The sequence below is a fragment of the Danio rerio genome, chromosome 4 (genome assembly GCF_052040795.2).
Source record: "Danio rerio strain M-AB ecotype USA chromosome 4, GRCz13ab, whole genome shotgun sequence".
Taxonomy (NCBI): Eukaryota; Metazoa; Chordata; class Actinopteri; order Cypriniformes; family Danionidae; genus Danio; species Danio rerio.
In genome coordinates this window covers 47,027,507-47,049,872 of record NC_141024.2, presented here as the reverse complement: position 1 = coordinate 47,049,872, position 22,366 = coordinate 47,027,507, and the positions used below count along the sequence as shown (strand labels likewise).

Genomic DNA, 22,366 nt, shown 5'->3' with positions numbered 1-22,366 from the left:
GAACTTTGCCATCAATCCATGGTTTTGGGTTGGGGTAGATACGAACAGTATTTGTTGGGACCATGTCTTCTATACACTTTCTGATGAAGCATGTAACGGTGTCTTGAGTAAACTTTAATGTCGTCATCAGAAGCTGCACGGAACATCTCCCAGTCCACATGATCAAAACATTCTTGAAGTATGGAACTCGATTGGTCCGTCCAGCTTTGAAACGTCTTGAGGGTGGGTGGTTTCAGTTTCTGTCTGTAAGCAGGCAAGAGCAGAACAAAAGAGTCATCTGATTTGCTTAGCGGTGGGCGGGGGAGGGATTTGTTGGCTTCCCGGAACGGAGAATAGCAGTGGTCCAAAATTCGGTCACCATGCATGTTTGTGGTGATATGGTGATAGTATTTTGGAGTGATTTTCCTGAGATTGACATTGTTAAAGTCCCCTGTAACAATAAATGCTGCCTCTGGGTGTGTGGTTTCCTGCTCGCTTATGCTCCCATTCAGTTCCCTAAGCGCCTGCTCTGTGTTGGCTTGAGGGTGGATGCAAACATCTGTAATTATAACAGCTGTGACCTCTCTTGGTGGCCAGTGTGGTTGGCACCGAAGCATAAGGTATTCCAGATCAAGAGAACAAAATGATCTAACTGGATGTATCTAACTGGACCCCCTTGTTCGAGTTGCAACATAAAAGAGCTTAGACAACAAAAAAATTATATATGCAACTTATTTAATATACACAACTAATAAAACAACAAATCAAGAAACAAACAAATGTCTAGGGGAAAATGAAGAAAATAACTAACTTTAACTACACATATAAATAATGCCAAACAAAACCATAAGGTTGCCAAAATAAAGAGATGGTCTTGATGCAAGGACGGCCAGTAGCCACACTATCCTACAGAAGCTAGCTCACTCTCGCATTTATATGCTTTGAACCAATTGGGGAGCTACCATGGCACCTTAACAGGATCTGCCACATCCAAACTGGAATACCAGGGTCGTCACACCATTTACACCTTTCAAATCTGTGTCGTATTAATGTGACCAAAATTACTTTTATGATCAATTATGTAAGAAACTCTGAAAACTAGACTGAAAGCGTTTCAATTTACAATGACTTCTATGTTAGGCGACTATGACACAATTTACATTGTAAAAGCTGTAGATAAATAAAGATGAATTGAATCTGCTTAAATGTGTACATGTTAATGACTGAACAAAATATGATCCGATTTTATTTTACATTTAACATGCATCAAAATAAGTGTGTGTAGCCAATGTTTCCAGTGTCTTTTTACTTTTCAGCTTTTGATGAGAGATTTTTAGACTTGATGAAAACTAATCTTTTATTTATTTATTTCAGACCTAATTGAAGAGAATGAGAGGAAAGAGGAGGAACATCATGTCAAAATTGAGGAAAAAACTCATTTACAGACTGATGGTATTTTGAAAAGGAGAGACAAGAATTGTTTCACCTGCACTCAGTGTGGAAAGATTTTGGCAAGCAAAAGCAAACTTAAGATTCACATGATAATCCACACTGGAGAGAAACCATTCACGTGCACTCAGTGTGGAAAGAGTTTCCGCCAAGCATCATCACTTAATAAACACATGAGGATCCACACTGGAGAGAAACCATTCACATGCACTCAGTGTGGAATAAGTTTTAACTGCTCATCATACCTTAAACAACACATGAGGATCCACACTGGAGAGAAACCATTCATTTGCACTCAGTGTGGGAGGAGTTTCAACCGCTCATCACACCTTAATCACCACATGAGGATCCACACTGGAGAGAAACCATTTACTTGCACTCAGTGTGGGAAGAGTTTTAACCGCTCATCAAACCTTGATCAACACATAAGGATCCACACTGGAGAGAAACCAATAACGTGCACTCTATGTGGGAAGAGTTTTCGCCAATCATCATCCCTTTCTAAACACATGAGGACCCACACTGGAGAGAAACCATTTACTTGCACTCAGTGTGGGAAGAGTTTCAGCCAATCATCAAACTTTAATCTACACATGAGGATCCACACTGGAGAGAAACCATTTACGTGCACTCAGTGTGGGAAGAGTTTCCGCCAAGCATCATCACTTAATAAACACATGAGGACCCACACTGGAGAGAAACCATTTACTTGCACTCAGTGTGGGAAGAGTTTCAACCGCTCATCACATCTTAATCAACACATAAGGATCCACACTGGAGAGAAACCAATAACGTGCACTCAGTGTGGGAAGAGTTTTCGCCAATCATCATCCCTTTATAGACACATGAGGATCCACACTGGAGAGAAACCATTCACATGCACTCAGTGTGGGAAGAGTTTCAGCCAATCATCAAACTTTAATCTACACATGAGGATCCACACTGGAGAGAAACCAATAACGTGCACTCAGTGTGGGAAGAGTTTTCACCAATCATCATCCCTTTATAAACACATGAGGATCCACACTGGAGAGAAACCATTCACATGCACTCAGTGTGGGAAGAGTTTCAGCCGATTATCACACCTTAATCGACACATGATGATCCACACTGGAGAGAAACCATTCACATGCAATCAGTGTGGGAAGAGTTTCAGCCGATTATCACACCTTATTCGACACATGATGATCCACACTGGAGAGAAACCATTCACATGCTCTCAGTGTAGAAAGAGTTTCAGCATCTTATCATCGCTTTACAGACACATGAGGATCCACACTGGAGAAAAACCATTCACATGCACTCAGTGTGGGAAAAGTTTTCGCCAATCATCAAATCTTAATCTACACATGATGATCCACACTGGAGAGAAACCATTCAAATGCACTCAGTGTGGGAAGAGTTTCAGCCAATCATCACACCTTAATCAACACATCATGATCCACACTGGAGAGAAACCATTCAAATGCACTCAGTGTGGGAAGAGTTTCATCCAATCATCATCCCTTAATCAACACATGATGATCCACACTGGAGAGAAACCATTCACATGCCCTAAGTGTGGGAAGAGTTTCAGGAAATCATCGTCCCTTAATGAACACATGATGATCCACACCGGAGAGAAACCATTCACATGCCCTAAGTGTGAGATGAGTTTCAGCCAATCATCATCCCTTAATAAACACATGAGGATCCACACTGGAGAGAAACCATTCACATGCACTCAGTGTGGGAAGAGTTTCAACCAATCATCACACCTTAATCACCACATGAGGATCCACACTGGAGAGAAACCATTTACTTAAACTCAGTGTGGAAAGAGTTTCAGCCGACCATCATCCCTTAATAAACACATGAAGATCCACACTGGTGTGAGAGCGTATATGTGCTTGAAGTGTAAGAAGACTTTTATTACAGCTGAAGATTTGAAACGGCACCAGAGAATTCACACTGGGTAAAAAAAACCTACAAGTGTTCACAGTGCAGTAAGAGGTTTACTCACTCACAAACCCTGAAAACACATGAGAGGATTCACACTGGAGGTAAACCATAGACATGATCAGTGTGTACAGAGTTTCACAAATTTGGGGAAGCTTAAGACATGGGATGGTTTCCGGTATGGCATCAACAGGTGTAGCAGAATAGAAAGAGCGCTCCCATACACACTGGTATTAATCCTTTTTTTACATCATATATGATAACCTAAACCATGTTTAAATAACATGGAGGGGGACAAAAACAAAAAGGCTTGGACAAAACAACCATTGAAACCTAAAAAAAAAACTAGAAATCAACAGATGAAAAATCAGAGACAGACGGGATAGCTGATAGCCTGTAAGCTAGCATTCCAGCAATACATACAGACATCAAAGTATTCCAGATGGATATTAAATTTGATTTAACCGCCTTCCAAGATTCTCTCGCAAAAGATGTGAAAATAGAACTAAGTAACTTTAAATAAGAAGTCAATTAAAAACCGGATGGCCTGATCACGGACCTAAACGCAACAGCAGAAAAGGTCAACGAAGTGAGGAAGCGAGTTGGAGAATTGGAGAACGTTGCTTAGATAAAAGAAATTCTTGGTCAAACCATACAAATTAAGACATGAAGAAAACTATTAAGAGAAACTGTTATATCTAGAAGCACGCTCCCGTAGAAATAATATTCAGATTTTTTCAATCCCGGAAGGAAGCAAAGGGAATAATATCCAAGATCCAAGTGGAAATGTTTATCAAATCGAACTGTCACTTGACGAAATAGATCTTAAAATCCGACAATGTCAACAGAGGCATCAAGAGATCTGAAAGAAAAAGGACTAATAAACAGCAAAGAAGAAACTATTATAGGAGTCGTTCGAGGTTACAGAAGTAACCCTTCGTTCCCCGAGGAGGGGAACGGAAGTGCCATAAAGTGGATGAAATCCACGAATGGGAGGATTCGGATCAGAAGCCGCTTGTCTGGAGAGTATTGAACGGGCCAATGAATGAAATTAATTGGCAGCGTAAGCTTGCGCAGGTGTGCGGCATCTGCAATTATCTCAGCATATAAGCACACCTGAAGCTAGCAAACGCCATCCTTTTAAGCTGAAGAGACTTTCAAACAGCTAAGGGACAGTCATTATGGCGACGGAGTATGGCACTTCCGTTCCCCTCCTCGGGGAACGAAGGGTTACTTCTGTAACCTCGAACGTTCCCCTTCGGTTGGGGAACTTCAGTGCCATAAAGTGGATGAAATCCACGAATGGGAGAAGTATGGAAAGCGCCATAATGACTGCACCTTACCAACGCCCCCGATGAGGAGATAGTCAAGCAAGCGTGACGCACTCACATCATGGGAGGCGCGGTCCTCCAACGTGTCCCTGGCCCTAATTTATCCTACTTCAACAGAAGTTTTACGGATTTAGATATATTTTTTAGGAAGTCGTGAGCATCTAGATAATTCTAGGAAATACGACAGTACGTTGGGAAGCGTGCAATCCCGATAGGGAGGACGCTGCGGAGGCCATCCGTTACTCAAGGGGGGGATAGATGGCAGAATTTACATATGGACTAGCCCTAAAAAGGGGGAGTAAGCATAGCAAAGAGTGGTTAGCAGAGAGGGAAGAGACTGGTCCGCCCAGGGGGGGAACTTAACCGTGGCGGAATAAGCATATGGGATTGCCTAGTGGGGATCACGCATAGCTGGCACCTATACCCAAAACGCAGGCTGACCAGCGGGCAGACCTACAACGTAGTGGGCCAGCAAGTGACTCCTCCGCTGAGTCAGTGCTGGGGGCCACGGAGGAATCTGCAGGGCTCACCTGACGGGGAACTTTACTGACAGATAAAAAAGGCGCACGCACCTCCGTGTTAGGGAGAATGGCGCAGCAAGCGTGTTTCAACACCCTACCGAGTTGTTTCCTCAATCACCAAAGGGATACCTAATACCCTTGAGGAAACCGGCTCCACTCGCAGATTGTAAAACCTTGCAAATGTGTTGGGTGTCGCCCAGCCCGCAGCTCTACAGATGTCTGTTAGAGAGGCGCCACGTGCACGCGCCCAAGAGGATGCAACGCTCCGACACGGCTGACCTCGACTCGAATAAGCGAGTGAAATGGCATCCACAATCCAGTGGGATAATCTTTGTTTCGATACGGCACTTCCCTGCTGCCGACCGCCATAACAGACAAAGAGCTGCTCAGATGATCTAAAATTCTGAGTACGGTCCACATAAATGCGCAGAGCGCGAACTGGACAAAGTAAAGAAAGGGCTGGGTCTGCCTCCTCCGGGGGCAGCGCTTGCAGGTTCACTACCTGATCTCTAAAGGGGGTGGTAGGAACCTTGGGCACATAACCGGGGCGGGGTCTCAGGGTGACGTGAGAGTAATCCGGCCTGAATTCCAGGCACGAGTCACTGACCGAAAATGCCTCCAGGTCCCTGACCCTCTTGATGGAGGCCAACGCAACCAGCAGAGCTGTCTTCAGGGACAGAAATCTTAGAGATACTGATTCGAGTGGCTCAAAGGGATCGGATCGCAAACTCGTGAGAACGAGGGCGAGATCCCAAGAGGGCATGAGAGGGGGGCGAGATGGATTAATTCGCCTAGCACCCCTAAGGAACTGGATGACAAGGTTATGCTTTCCCACGGTGCCGCCAGCTACCGCGCTATGATAGCGGAGATGGCGGCCACGTAAACCTTGAGAGTGGAGGGCGACAGCCTGCTGTCCAACTTCTCTTGAAGGAAAGAGAGCACAACACTAATCTGGCAATTTCGGGGGTCTTCTCTGCGAGAGACGCACCATTCAGTGAATAGACTCCACTTCAGGGCGTAGGCGCGCCTTGTGGAGGGGGCTCTAGCCTGAGTGATGGTATTAACCACCGCAGTCGGTAGGTTACATAAGTCTTCCTCGCGTCTAGGGACCACACGTGGAGGTTCCAAAGATCGGGGCGAGGGTGCCAGATGGTGCCCTGTCCCTGAGAGAGTAGGTCCTCTCTCAAAGGGATCCGCCAGGGGAGGGCCGTCGCGAGGAGTGAGAGCTTTGATATCCAGGTCCGGTTGGGCCAAAGGGGCGCAACTAGCAGAACCTGTTCCTCGTCCTCCCTGACCTTGCACAGAAACTGCGCGAGCAAGCTCACTGGGGGAAACGCATACTTGCGCATGCCCCGAGGCCAGCTGTGGGCCAGTGCATCCGTGCCGAGAGAGCCCTGAGTCAGGGAATAAAACAACTGGCAGTGAGCGTTCTCGGGGGAAGTAAACAGATCGATCTGGGCCTCCCCGAATCGCGCCCATATCAGCTGAACAGACTCGAGGTGGAGTCTCCATTCTCCAGGGCGTAACAGCTGTCGTGAGAGCGCATCGGCTGCACGATTGAGCGTGCCTGGAACGTGAATGGCGCGCAGCGATTTCAGCCGCGGGTGACTCCAGAGGAGCAGACGGCGGGCGAGCTGAGACATGCGACGAGAGCGCATACCCCCCATGCGGTTGATATATGCCGCCGCCGCCATACTGTCCGTCCTGACCAGCACGTGTTGCCGCTCCAGCACCGGTAAAAAGCGGTGGAGAGCGAGGAACACTGCCATCAGATCTAGGCGATTGATATGCCAATGCAACTGGGCACCCTTCCACAGGCCCGCAGCCGCATGCCCGCGACACACGGCCCCCCAACCCGTGTTGGAAGCATCTGTTGAAACAACAACATGGCTGGAAGCCTGTCCTAGAGGCACACCGGCCTGTAGGAACGAGGGGTCGTTCCAAGGGCTGAGGGCGCGGCGACACAGCGCAGTAACCGAGAACCGGTGTGTGCCCACGTGCCATGCGCGTCTGGGGACCCGATCGTGAAGCCAGTGCTGAAGTGGTCTCATATGGAGCAACCCGAGCGGCGTGACGGCGGCTGCGGATGCCATATGCCCCAGGAACCTCTGAAAGAACTTCAGTGGGACCACTAGTTTGCTGTCGAGCTCCCTCAGACAGTTCAGCAACAGGCGAGCGCGTTCCTCGGAGAGGTGCGCTACCATGGTGATCGAGTCCAGCTCCATCCCGAGAAAGAAATCCTCTGCACGGGGGCGAGTTTGCTCTTTTCTCGGTTGACCTGAAGCCCTAGTAGGTGGAGATGCCGAAGCACCTTGTCCCTGTGCATAATCAATTGCTCCCGCGAGTGGGCTAAAATCAGCCAGTCGTCGAAATAATTGAGTATGCGAATGCCCGCGAGCCGAAGGGGCGCTAGGGCACCCTCCGCGAGTTTGGTGAAGACCCGCGGAGACAGAGAGAGCCCGAAGGGGAGGACCTTGTACTGCCACGCTCGACCCTCGAACGCAAACCGCAGAAATTGGCGGTGGCGTGGAAGAATGGAGACATGGAAATACGCGTCCTTCAGGTCTATAGCTCCAAACCAATCCTGAGGACGAACGCATTGGAGAATGCGCATCTGCGTGAGCATTCTGAACGGCAGCCTGTGCAGACAGCGGTTCAAAACGCGCAGATCTAGGATTGGCTGTGACCCACCGCTCTTTTTGGGTACGATGAAGTATAGGCTGTAAAACCCGCTCTCCATCTCGGCTGGAGGAACCGGCTCGATTGCACCCTTCGCCAGGAGGGCAGCAATCTCCTCTCGCAAGACAAGGGCGGACAGGGGGTTGACCCTGGAGAAATACACGCCCGTAAACTTGGGGGGCCGTTTCGCGAACTGAATCGCGTAACCGAGTCTGATTGTGCGTATGAGCCACCGCGAGGGGCTGGCCCGCGTTAACCAGACAGACAGAGCCCTCGCTAATGGAGTCATCGCTACAATCGCTGACGTACCAGCGGTGGGGCAGCGCGGAGTGGGTGTGCTGATCCGGGAAGCACGAGGGTCCCGCGGAAGAGCTGGAGGAGAGCGATTCGCTCTGGCTTCGCACCCTGACTCCGGAGAGGGGGCTGGAGGGCTGAGGGAAGGGACCGTCCCCCCAGCGCTCGTGAGCCACTGGCGAAGCACGTAGAGTTTGTGAGCCGGAAGGCAGCGCGTCCCGGACTGGCAGAACTCGTGCAGTCACATCCGGGGAAGGGAAAAAGTGCTCTTTTACTCATGTTTTGGTGGCACTGAAAAGTACCGTTGTTATCGGGGCCCCGCCCTCCAGCGGGGAAAGAGCAAGTTTCCTCTTCTCCGGATGGCCTGTCTCAGGGATGCTTCACGGTCCGTTTACCGGACTTAACGGCGCCCTGGGCAGGAGGGGCTGCCTGCTTTCGAGGTGTAGGCCGCGCCCGCTTGGCCAGAGGCGCAGGCGGGGGCAGGGCAGCACTCGTTGGCGGGCGCCCTCGGCGGTGGATGGCTCGGCGGGCGGAGCGGGCTTAAGGCCACGCCGATAGATGACATTGCCCATCGCAGTTGACTGCCCCGCCACGTAGAGGTGCCGCGCGGAAAAAGATTGACCGCGATAGCGCGCTCCACTGACGGGATCACCTCATACCCCCTGGCAGCTCCGCCGTCAAGGGCGGTGAGGGCGGAGGTACACGCAGCACGGGCAGAGAAAGGTGCCCTCCAAGACTGCGTGAGCCTACTGTGCACTTCCGGGAAGAAGGGGACGAGAGGTTTCGAAGGCTTCGCCTTCTGGTCCTCTAGGTAGCACCCATCTAGTCGGTCCGGCCGCGGAGCTGGGGGATAAACCATCTCCAACCCCACGGCCGAAGCAGCCCGGGAAAGCACGGCTAACATGTCCGCTTCAGGATCCGATTTGACAGCGCTCACCTGCCCGGAGGGGGCGAGTGGGTCCGGATCTTCATCAGACAGTGAAAGCCCACCCTCCGATGCCGCGGAGGACATCTGATCTTCGGTGTCAGCGAGTGTGAGAGCTACCATCTGGTTAGACGGATCACTCCCACTACCCGAAGCTTGGATGGAGCGCCGTGAGGAGCGAGAGGTCCGCGAGCCCGTGGGCGGCGGATTATCTCCCGCTGGAACCCTCAGATCTGCCCGAGCGCCCGCTGCTTTTTTAGAACAGGAGGCAACTGGGGTGGCTCGCTCTCTTGCGAAAGTTAGCCGCGATCTTAGCTGTGCAACGGTCATGGCATCGCAATGACGACATGAACCGCCTGCGAGCACCGCATTAACATGCTGGACCCCCAAACATGCAATGCAGTGATAGTGTCCGTCATCCGGAGCCAGGAAACCCCCGCATCCAGAAACGCACAGTCGGAGCGCCATCCTGAAAAGGACGTGCTGCACGACTGTGTTGCTCTTTTAGGAAAGTTTGCAACAATACGCACCGCTCTGGAGGACCGGACCCAAAGAACCGCAGGCAAGGGAGAAACCCAGCTCGACCGTCTGCCACCGCGAAGACCCACTCTGGACCGGGAGACACACTCGTTCGCTCTGAAGTGCTGAACAGCAAGAGGAACCCTCATCGACTCATTTAGAAAGGATCTGAAGCAAAAAGGATGGCGTTTGCTAGTTTCAGGTGTGCTTATATGCTGAGATAATTGCAGATGCCGCACACCTGCGCAAGCTTACGCTGCCAATTAATTTCATTCATTGGCCCGTTCAATACTCTCCAGACAAGCGGCTTCTGATCCGAATCCTCCCATTCGTGGATTTCATCCACTTTATGGCACTGAAGTTCCCCAACCGAAGGGGAACTCTGGAAAAGAGAAACAAAGATCTTGACAAAGTTTGGAGTGACATCAAAGAAAAGAATTTGAAATTGAATTTTAAAGAGACAACACTAGCTCCATTTGAAAGAAGGGTAAAACCTGACAGATCCTAACAAAGAACTCTGAGAGACTGGTAAAACTTCTTGACTTGATTCAAAGATAATCGACATTTAAATCGTTTGAAGGAAGAATGGTATTTAACCGAACTGACCAACGACACAAGATGAACGATTAAAGCACACCAAGACTTGAGTCATTGAGTAACATACTGGTAGGAAGACATAAAGGGATTCTATTTTATACATTTAAAATTCCTTGCTATAAATAGAAATATTTCACTTGAAAACCTAACCAAAAATACAAGAATATAATATTGCCAGATATGGGTGCTGAATATATTTGTTAACATTTTTTGTGCAATAGGCACAGCAAGGAGGGGCTCTTTAAAGAAGGAAGGCTTTCACGTCACATTCAGAAGTTATTTAAGACTTCAAGGTTTGGAGACCTTTTTCGTAATGTTTTTTTTTTGTGGTTCAGGATATTCATATTTGTGTTTTTTTTTTCGTTCCGGTCACCGTGATCTTCGCAATAACATCTGATTATAGTATATGCAAAAACAGGAATATAGAGTAATTACTTTGAATATTAATAGGTTACTAAATCCAATTAAAAGAAGCAAACGTGGCTGAAATGAAAAGAGAAAAGCAACAGATAATCTTCTGGCAAGAGACACATCTTTCTGATACAGAACATAAGAAATTAAATAAAATGATTTTGTGTTTTCTTTTCCTCATATAATAATGGTCGTATTATGGTATTATGTATTATGGTCGCGTCTGCTAAATGACTAAATGTAAATGTAAACTATCAATCAAAACTAATAATAACCATAGAAGAAATAAGCAACGCTATATCAAAACTTAAAACATCTAAAGTACCAGGCATAGATGGGTTCTCTGCAGAATGGTATAAAATATTCAAAGAACTATTGATGTGAATGCTTTTTGAATGCTTTAATCATACCTTACATGAGGGTGACCCCACCCACCCCCCAGATCCTGGAGAAAAGCTATTATATCTGTGATCCCAAAAGAAGGAAAAGATCCACTAGAGTGTAATTCATATAGACCTATTTCAGTACTAAATATTGACTATAGACTCTATGCATCTGTACTAGCTAAACGATTAGAGGACATTCTTCCAGACCTAATAGATACTGATCAAACAGGTTTAGGTTAAAGGGTCATGAAACCCCCCATTTCAGCAGGATGTTTTCACACCTCTAGTTTGGAAAAAGTTAGGAAAGTGGGGGTGTCTGGCTTTGTTTGGGTTGGAGTGTCGGGGGAGGAAAAATGGGCAGGGTTTGAATAAAAATGGGAGTTGCCATTTGGGCATGCGCTTCTGACCGAGTACAAACAAACACACACGCAGGGGAGACGTGTGTTTAATGACGGTGGGATGTTTGATACCGCACGTCATATAAGAGAAAAAAAAGCCTTTGCCTTTCTCTGTAACTCAGATGCACTCAGGAGGTCAGAAAGCCGTGTGTGTGTGTAGACTATCCTATCACAAAATGAGGCGAAAATTCAACACGACGGTCGGCAAAAGTTTGCTTAGTGTTCACGTTTAGTGTTTACACACAGAGAGCAGCATTTACAGATCCTTCAATATTTTAGTGATATTAACGTACTGTAAACTAAGTAACTTAGAAATCTTTTTGACTAAGGTCTGTCTTTAAACACTGAAAGAGCACAGCTGACTATACGAACTATAACTTTGCCATCTGAATGAACAAAGAAAGGGCGCTGATCGCATACACTTAATCTTGAATGATAAACTTGAATGATACTGTAGATTTTGTTAATAATTTCTATACATACAAATGAATCTGTAGACAGGATAATCACCACATGCTGAAGCTGCGTCTTTTTTAAAGGAGACAAGCAGCAAATCCGGATCTCGCCATAGATGAGAAATGCTCTCGAGTAAAAAATGTTCCAAACAAACACATTTCTGCCGCGCGTCACATCTACGGATCCACGCGCGAGTCTAACAGTACTCGCATAGAGAGAAAATGAAAACAAAACCTTCACATTACGAAAGCAACACTGGCGACCCGTATCTCCAAACAATTCTTATTCTTTTCCCACAACTTTTGGCAACACGATGTGTGTTGTCTCTCTGCCGTCTGAACACTGTTTCAGGTACAGTCTAAGAAAGCTAGCATGCATATTAATGATAATCATAATAGAGCGCTGATTGGTTTGAACCAAGCCATACTCATGAATGAATGCAATGCACTCAGAGAAATAATACGGGACGCCTTGGTACAGATGTCCAGTCCACACGCTGGAATACACGCTATTATGTCATGGCCGTGACGCAGCTTCAAAAATTAGTTTCAAACCGGTAGTACGAATTTGCTCGAAATATCGCAAAAACAACCAATTGTCACTTTTTTGTGAAATATATGTGTCCTAATAGTGTTTTTAGCAGTGTGGGACACATATACAACTGTCAACAGCTCAAAAAATTTGTTTTGGTGTTTCGTGACTCTAAATGGTTGAGAAGAAAAGTCCCGTTTTAGTTTCATTGTTGTGCTTTTATTTTATATATGTTTGGAGCCTGTTGATCTTTGACACGTAACCCTTAACAAAATTTTCTACAGCAACATTTTATCAACGATTAAGCCCAGATTGTATTTGGTGACCTTTGACACTTGTATGTCTTTTTTGTTTCCATTTTCCTTTAAAAATGTCTGTTTGTCAGTTTGCTTGTTTTTTTGTTGCGGTTTTGTTTGTTTTGATCTAAACTGTTTTGAAAAAATAAAAAAAATTAAAGTCAGCTCATGTATCATCATCATCCTGACGCAAACTCACAGCGTTCAGCGTGTAGTTTTGCTGCTGTTAGATAAAAAATAACAGCTGGTATTCATGTTCAAACACTCTAAAAATAATTCTATAGGCCGGTCTGTCTTTATAAATAATGTCTTACATTTTACAATGAATTCTGTCCAAAATAAATTGACCTTTTTTCTCTTTTGCTAAAATAAATTCTTATTGTATTTGACTGCGTACTGTCTTGTTTTAATTAGCCTTAATTGCCTTATTCTTTTCAAAGAGCAGCTTTCATACAGAGCCTGTTATTTTAGTGTTTTTTCCAGGAAATTGTGGATATTTGTAGATTCTTTCTTTCTTGTCCTCGGCTGATTACATGGAAAAATGAAAATGACAGGGAAAAATTTGGAAGTTGATCATTGAGTTGTTTTTTCCTGTCATTTTCCTTTTCTTATTTATTTAAACTATCACATCACTTTTCAGGTGAAGGGGAAACAGTGTTGTACTTATCTGAAAAAGCTTTAAGTTTTAATTAATGTAGTGTATTTTTACTTTTAAATGATTGCATGTTTTTAAATGGAATATATAGTTTAAATGATTGTTAATTATATCCCAACACTGTGTCTGGGTTTACACTTTTATTTAGTTTAAAAAGCATATGAATCCACTGAAACAGAACTTTGTGACTCTGCGTCATTTCTGCAACTTTTAAGAAGAATGTGAAATAACAGCACAGTTGAACTGACTGTATAGACTGACCGTATAGACTGTATATATAATAGTAATATCAAATAGTAACTACACTTAAGAAAATAAACAACTTCCAGTACATACAAGTGCAACCAAATGAACAAAATCTGAACATTAATCAAACAACATAAATAAACATAGGTAATGTCTTAAATTAAAAATTAATCCTAGGATGAATATACTATAGCTTTGAAGAATTAACATGCCTGGTTAATTCTCGGCAGGGAGGTCCATGGCAGCTGACCTTAAAAGCCTTGATAATCTGAAACAAAAAGAAGACGACAACCAGAAAGTGCACAATAATTTGGTTGAAACTTAAAGATGGGTGGAAGGGAGGGTTACGAGCAGTTTGAGCGTACTTACCAGGCTGTAATTCCACATGTTGTAGAGAATCCAGAGAAAGCAGAGAATATAGAGTAGCCTACTCACACTTTCACTATTGCATAAAGGAAACTTACAGTTCTCTGCAAGTAAAGGTGAATGGTTTGTAAGGCCCACTCATTCAGCCTATTACAACCAAGTCTCTATTTGCAGAGCAGTGTTTGTGCTTTTCAGTGCAGAAAGAGTACTTCAGGGTGAGAAGAGCAGTGATGGTTGTCCAGAGAGAGAGGAGAGAATATGGCCACAGGTGGAAACTTGGAGTTGGACTTGTTAGAAGTGAGTGAGTACACAGCAAATTCATTGGTGTTAAATTTCTAGTGTTGTGGTAATTCAGAGTAAAGTGTTAAAATTCTAGAGTTAGATAAAGGTAAAATAACCCTCTCGGCGTTAGAAGTAGGGATGGCTGACGTGAAACTGACGTTTCGACACAGTGTCGAGATCCCGAAGCGCAAGTGTTTCGAAACACTGCACCGAAGCATGCTCCGAAACACCCAGGTCACGTGACTAAAGTGTTTCGAAACACTTGGTCACGTGACTAAAGCGATTCAAAGCATTGATCATTTCAGAGGAGTTTCAAGACCCAGAGAATCTGCATTTGACTGGCATGATCAATATTATGAGTCTGTCTTGTATGGCCTTGTGGACCGTGTGTGTGCACATTAGTACTGTGTTACAAATTGGTTTTGAGTTCGAATCCCAAATATTCCAAAATCATGATTTTATATATTTTAATCATGTTTCTGTTTTATGGTGTAGTCTAGATAGGATACAGCTGCGGATATGCCATCAATTTAGCATCATTTTTGTAACACTGTAAAACAATAATTCATATTTTTACAGTACAGTGATGGGTTTAGGTTTTGGATAGACGTTAATAAAATACAATGGGAAATTTAATTAATAATATAAATAATTATTGTTAACTTCTGGCCACAACTGTATCTGATCTAGCAACAACCCTGTTTTATGAACAAAACAATACAAATTTATTTACAAGGCGTTTATTCGGATGTCAGAGCAATGTTGAAACAAAACGATACAATAACAAAGCATTACCAACTGGCATTAAAGCATTTCAAAATCACTTAATCAGTCTGGATTCGAACCCATTATTCCCACATGGTGATCACGAACTCTAACCGCTCGACTAAATCATTTTTAGAATCTAGGCTACAAAGTGGGGTTTCATACCTTAATTTGCTCAACTGTTCTTTGCTGAAGCTTTTTCAGTGAAATACAAATAAAATGACCACTAGGTGTCACCGTAGAGTGGTGTTTCGAAACGTTTCGAAGCTTCAACACATTTGCTTCGATAGTTTCAGTGTTTCACGAAGCCTCGCTTTGCCCACCACTAGTTAGAAGCTGATTTGCCTCCTTGTCACACAGAGTAACATGTATCTACCTTTGTAGAAAACCCTTATATTTGAGAAACTAATCAGAGTGTCTGAAATCTCACCACACCCTCATTCACCTGGCCCTTAAATTAGTCAATTAGTTTAGTCCACTAGACAGAGTGAATGACCACAAATAAGTGAATTCAGACACCTGCTGTTAAACACCTGCTGTTAACAAGCACAATCACTGAAGGAATAAGAAATTGAAGGAAGAAATAAAACTACAGACACAGCGTCACACCAAACCAACTGAATTAAAACAGAGGATTAAACAACTCCATTAAATAATAGCATAAGCAGCTTCACTGATTACAGTTTGACTTCATTTCTGTAAGAATATTTGACAATGAACAGAGGTTTATATTTTTTTATTAAAAATATTTCATTTGACCTCACCATCATAGAGATCAGAGGCTGCTTATTTGAGCTCTTGAAGCTTTATAGTTATAGCTGTGTTTCTAAAACTCATCAGCTATAGCAAAAAATGTCAAGAGAAACTATACTGTTTATGCTTAATTGTTAGAGATATAATTTCAGGTGTTTAATAAGTTGATTCATAAAAATATGCAAATATAGTTGTATTAAAACTGCATGGGACAATACTTCTGGCAGTCTGCTGCTCTTCATAGAAAATTCAACAAACAATTAGGATGCAATTAATAATTAGAGTGTCATGCACTGAACATTCAAGCTCCAGCTAGCTCTATATGACACACAGGCATTAAGAATCAGGATATGAACCTCAACCGTGGTTGCTAAAAAAAAAAGCTGCATAGTTCATGCCGCAATGCATGCTGGGTGCCAGCATAGTACAAAGCTCCCAGCATGCATTGCAGCATGAATAAATTATGCAGCTTTACGTTTTTACAATCTCTTTCTTTTCCTTTATTTTGTGTTGTTTTTGGGAGGTGATAGTTCAGTAGTGTTTTTTTTTTTACTTGATTTTTATTTTTTTGTTTGTAACCATCATTGAGATTCAAAGACTAATTGTTGATGTCTGTGTGTTTTTAAGTTCTGCCATAGATCAAACATTCTCATTATAAATAGTGGTTTTATTTTATATAATTGGAGCTTCAGCGGTTTCTTTTATGTATATTATTTATTTCTCACACATAACTAATATGATACTGAATTAGAAAACAAGCAGGAAAGGAAGGCTATGTTATCATTAATAATCTCTTCAGACTGACACTTTAATTTTCTTTCAGCTTTCCATGCTATATGTTTAAATAGTGTAATTAATACTATCTATAGCAGCCAAAATAAAAGACATTTATAGTAAGAAGTTGAAGAGCTTGACTAAAGCAGACTCTGTCCTCCATCATGGTGACTTCAAATGAACAACAGAAATTTCATTAAGAGCTTTTGTTCACATGACAGAAATAAAGTCACAGGTCAGTAATAGGTGAAGCTCCATGATAAGTTGTTTAATGTGATGAGTTTTTTTTTTTAAGATGTTGAAAAAAAATTTTTTGTGTGTGTAATTTGTTTTATTTTTATTGATTATTATTTTATTTAGAGTTTTATTCTCAGTTGATTTCATCTTTGGTTTTGGCTTGTGTTTTTCTTTCCTTCAATGATTCTGCTTGTTAACAGTTGTTCATCAATATTTCTCAATCCTTCTTTAGACACTTAATTGTCTCATTAACTTCATCACTGTCTGAGTGTTCAGCCCTCTGTAGTGAGGACACTAGTTAGGATTTTGCTCTGGAATTTAAGGCTTAAGTGTGTTCGAATAAAAAATACAGACTATGGGATGTATTTATTTATTATTATTTTTTTTTTTAAATTTATTTATGACTTTTATGGCAAATTACAGCAAAAAAGAAGACAAAACAGAATTACATTTCAAAAAGTATAGACAGTATCAACTTTGGCACGTACAATAAGAGAAAAAGGAAAAAAATAATAATATAATAAAAATAAATAAATAAATAAATAAATAAAATAAATAAATAAATAGAAAAATAAAAATAAATAGTGTGGCTTAAATGAAACTACAGTTGTGCAATCTGAAGCACACAATACACTCTGATTTCGCATTTAGGAAAGAAAAAATAGATAAATCAATTTGCTGGAACAAGGATTTGGTCTGTAGTTGACAATAAAACATGTTCTTGGATATATTTCCTAAATGGGTCCCAAGTTTTTTTAAACTGATTAGATGAACCTCTAGACAGTCTAATTTTTTCCAACTTAACAAAAAATAAGACATCACGAATCCACTGTGTTGGGGTTGGAGGCTTCTGATCCTTCCACTTAAGCAATATTAGTCGTTTGGCCAGGAGCACAATAAAAGCTATGCTATCAGATTGTATTTTTGTAAGATTGTATGTTGTAGGCAAAATTCCAAACATGGCTATCAGTGGGCAAGGGGAGATGGATATACCCAAAAAAAACAGATATAATTTTAAAAATAGTGTCCCAAAAGTAATTAAGTTTATACAAGACCAAAACATATGTGCATGAGTGGCTGGGGTGAAATTACAGCGATTGCAGGCCGGGTCTATATGCTGAAAGTGTTTTGAGAGCTTTAGGTTTGTCCAGTGTACACGATGCACAATTTTGCACTGCAGAAGTCCATGCTTTGCGCAGACAGAGGACTTGTGAATTCTGTATAAGACTGATTCCCAATCCTCATCTGAAATTGTGATTCCCAGATCATCTTCCCACACAGATTTTATTTGGGAATGGGATATATTAGTTGGTGCCATAATTTTATAGTAGAGTGATGATATAATCCCTTTCCAAATTGTGGGCCTCTCCAGTAAATTATCAAATGAGGAGCTAGGAGGCAATACTGGAAAATGAGGGAACATTTTATGCACAAAATCGCGAATTTGGAGATAATGGAAAAAGTTTTTATTTGGAATATTAAATTTTTCACATATCTGTTGAAATGAAGAGAAAATTCCCTCATGGTATAAGTCGTTTATTTCCTTAACACCTCTAGTATGCCAGGAAGCAAATGATTTATCAATTATTGATGGACTAAAAACCGGATTAGAATGAATGGGAGATTTTGAAGATATAGTTTGCCAACCAAATTGACGTCTAATTTGTTTCCAAATTTTAAGTGTGGATCTTACCATCAAGTTTTTTGTATATTTGTCATAAGGGAAGGAAAGAGGAGCATAAACTAATGCTGCTAGGGAGGAGGGCAAGCATGAGGTAGATTCAATGGCTATCCATGATAAAGCATCAGCCCCAGGATCTTCGTAGAGCCAGTGAAGTATAGGACGAATATTTGAGGCCCAGTAGTAACATCTGAAATTAGGTAAAGACATTCCACCTCTAGACTTAGGATGTTGCAAAAGACTTTTACGCATTCTAGCAGGTTTACCATTCCATATAAATAAAGTGAGAGCACTGTCCAGCCTACGGAAAAAGGAATTAGGGATAAACACTGGGATACATTGAAATAAATAAATGAACTTGGGTAGCACATTCATTTTAATTGAGTTTATTCGACCTGCAACTGATAATGGAAGAGAGGCCCAACGCTTTAAATCTTGTTCAACTCGCTCCAGTAGGGGGAGGAAGTTTTCAGCAAAGAGCTTAAAATAAGCGTTAGATAAATGTATGCCGAGGTATATAAATGAATTTGATATCTTGAATGGGAAGGATGTAAAGGAAAACTCACGGGCAGCATTATTGATGGGAAATATTTCACTTTTCTGTAAATTCAATTTATAGCCAGATAGCCTGCCAAATGTATCAAACGTTTTGAAAATATGAGGCAAGGATTTAGATGGATCAGAAACGTATAGCAGCAAGTCATCTGCATATAGAGACACTTTATGCTCTTGTCCTCCTCTTATTATACCAGCTATATTTGTGTTTTGACGCAGAGCAATGGCCAAAGGCTCTATTGCAACTGCAAATAAAAGAGGAGAGGGCAGCCCTGTCTTGTGCCTCGATTAATCTGAAAATATGCAGAAGAAATGTTATTGGTACGAACAGAGGCAAGTGGGGCTTTGTACAATAATCTGATCCAGGATATAAAATTTGCTCCAAAGCCAAAACTCTTAAGAGCATAAATTAAATAATCCCATTCCACTCTATCAAAAGCCTTCTCTGCATCAAGTGAAATCAAGACTTCAGGTACAGATGAAGACATAGGATGATAAATGATATTGAATAATCGTCTGATATTAAAGAATGAAAATCTGTTTTTAACAAAGCACGTTTGGTCAGAGGAAATTATTTTGGGAAGAAGAGTTTCTAATCGTAGAGCAAAAATTTTGGCTAAGATTTTTACATCAGCATTTAAAAGTGATATTGGTCGATATGAACTGCACAACTGAGGGTCTTTGCCCTTTTTCAAAATTAAAGAAATTGAGGCTTCTCGCAAAGTCTGAGGAAGACAGGTTAAATCAAATGATTCGTTGTACATATTTAGTAAAAGAGGAGCTAGTTGTCCAGAAAAAGTCTTTAAAAATTCAGCTGGCAGACCATCTGGCCCAGGACTTTTGCCACTCTGCATTGCTGATATAGCATTGTGAACCTCATCTAAAGAAATAGGGCTGTCCAGAAGTTTCATATCTTCAGAACTAATGCGAGGTATGGAAAGATCTTGGAAAAAGTTATGAAAGTCCACCTGATCAGAAATTTGTTCAGAAGAATACAATGACTGATAAAATTCTAAAAATGCGTTATTGATTTCACAGTGATCTGACAGTAGGATATCGTTTGCTTTAATAGTAGAGATTATATGGGAGGCAGAGGACTGTCTAAGCTGGTGGGCTAAAAGTCTATGTGCCTTCTCTCCACATTCATAATAAGCATGCCTTGATTTTATTAACATCTCCTCTGCTGTAACAGTAGAAAGTGTGTCAAAATCAGCTTTTAAGAGGAGATATTCTTTAAGTATGTTTGGAGAAGGGCTATTTACATATTGATTTTCTAATTGGGAGATTTGATCTGTCAGATCTGCAATAGATTTTTTATATTTGTTCCTTTCAAATGATACATAAGATATAATTTGACCTCTAATGTAGACTTTAAATGCTTCCCAAAGAGTGCTATGTGTGATGTCTGGAGAAGAATTAACCTGAACAAAAAAGTCTATTTGGGAGGAAATAATCTGGACAAAATCCTCAGTGGTTAATAGACGAACATTTAACCTCCAAAGTGGACGTTGAACATTTTTACACTCAAATATAAGTCCTAAAGTGAGAGGAGAATGATCCGAAATGACTATTGCAATGTAAGTGCAATGCTGAACACATGGTAAGAGTTTGTTGTCAATTAAAAAATAATCAATCCGAGAAAAAGTCTGATGAGCATAAGAGAAGAAGGAATAACCACGTGTAAGTGGATTCAAGAATCGCCATACGTCTGTAACTGCATAATCATTAAGAAAGGAATTTATAATTTTAGCTGACTTTGAGAGAGCTGTTCCCCTTAGAGATGCTCTGTCAAGTTGAGGGTTCAAGCAGAGATTGAAATCTCCCCCAATAATCAAATATCTTGAATGTAAATTTGGTAAGAGGGAGAGAAATTTAATAAAAAAATTATCATCATCAAAATTTGGTGCGTAAATATTAGCCAATACAACCGGAGTATTAAAAAGTGATCCAGAGACAATGATATATCTACCATTACGGTCAGCCAGCACGTCTGATGTATTAAAAGGAATATCTTTATGAATAAGAATAGCCACTCCCCTTGCTCTACTGGTAAATAAGGAATGAAAAGATTGTGAGACCCATTTTCTACGTAACTTGGTGTGATCTATTTTAGCTTGTAAATTATCCAAATGATTGATCACTTTGTTAAGCTTAGTGGGACGACCAAGTCCTTTCACATTCCAGCTTACAAAATTTATGATTTTACTTATTGATATACATTTTAAATAAATTATTGAAGATATCTTGAGATATTTTAAAACTTAACAGACAGAATGGATTGTGTAAAATACCAGTAGCCACAAGAAAAAAGAAACAGGGGAAAAAAAATAAATAAATAAAATAAAACAAAATTCTGAACTATAACACATTGATATCCCCCACCCACTTTAACACCTCCCTTAACTAGGTGTATATAAAACCCCATAAGACAAAAAGCACAGACGATAAACTTGTCGTCTAGGATGCGCTACGGAAAAGACAAGCGCGTCATCAGGTGAGAAAAAAAAAATAAGCACGCAGACCACAAAGTGCAGTATGTGTCTAGATAGTGCTTAAAATTAAGGCAATAACCAAAGATTTTAAATCTGGTTATTAGGCTAATAAACAGTCAGATGCAGTGTTCTGTTTTTTAGAGAATGAAATAATAGTAGAACAATGGACTGGTCCAAGTAAAATGCAATCAGTTCTCCTTATTCCAAAGATAAAGTACCTTGCAAGAAAATCTGGAATGGACAGTCATCTCAGAAGGTAGCCGACAAGTGATTTTCAGTTATTTCGGCATAACACTGGTCTTTGTTCCAATCGCGTCAGCTGCAAGGGTGTTTTTCACATATTCCATCGCTTTGAGGGGGTCCGTAAATAGCTGCTCTGTATTACCCGGCAAGGTAATTCGGAATCTGGCGGGATGACGAAAGCCAAATCGAGCCCCTTCAACGTTTCATATGAATTTGCGCACTTCCCCAAAAGCCGCTCTTTTCTTGGCTTCGTTAGCCGTGAGATCAGGAAAGAGAAAGACGGGCTTTCCCTTGTATGTCAGCCTTCCTTCTTGACGCGCCGCTTGGAGAATCTGTTCACGAATATGGAAGAAGTGGACTCTAATGATGAAGTGCCTGGGTGGTTGACCCGGTTTGGGCTTTGGTTGAAGTGACCTGTGAGCTCGATCAAGCAGCGGCTTCTCCTCCATGTTCAACAGGTCGCGGAGAAAGTTTGAAACAAACTCCGTTGGACGGTTGCCTTCTTCTCCCTCGCTTATTCCGATCAGTCTGATGTTATTCCTCCTTGATCTGCTTTCAAGATCTTCACACTTTAAAGACAGAGCCGTAACCTCAGTCTGAAGTTTAG

At 42.1% G+C, this 22,366-nt stretch overlaps 1 protein-coding gene and 1 long non-coding RNA gene across 3 annotated transcripts in view; one reads left to right on the top strand and one right to left on the bottom strand.

The window, feature by feature from the left end:
- Positions 1–4,252, top strand: part of LOC101886494 (uncharacterized) — a 15,233-nt gene extending 10,981 nt beyond the window's left edge. For both annotated transcript variants that reach the window (XM_087248613.2, XM_088650291.1), the window contains one exon: positions 1,354–4,252. In XM_087248613.2, coding sequence (XP_087104739.1) covers positions 1,354–3,233 — 1,880 coding nt within the window. In that variant the 3' untranslated portion in view covers positions 3,234–4,252. The remainder of the gene's footprint in view (positions 1–1,353) is intronic.
- Positions 698–22,366, bottom strand: LOC148682088 (uncharacterized). Its single transcript, XR_015942999.1, has 3 exons — positions 10,006–22,366; positions 1,698–4,265; positions 698–1,614 (listed from the first exon to the last, which is right to left on the bottom strand). It is a non-coding gene; the product is annotated as an uncharacterized LOC148682088 (long non-coding RNA).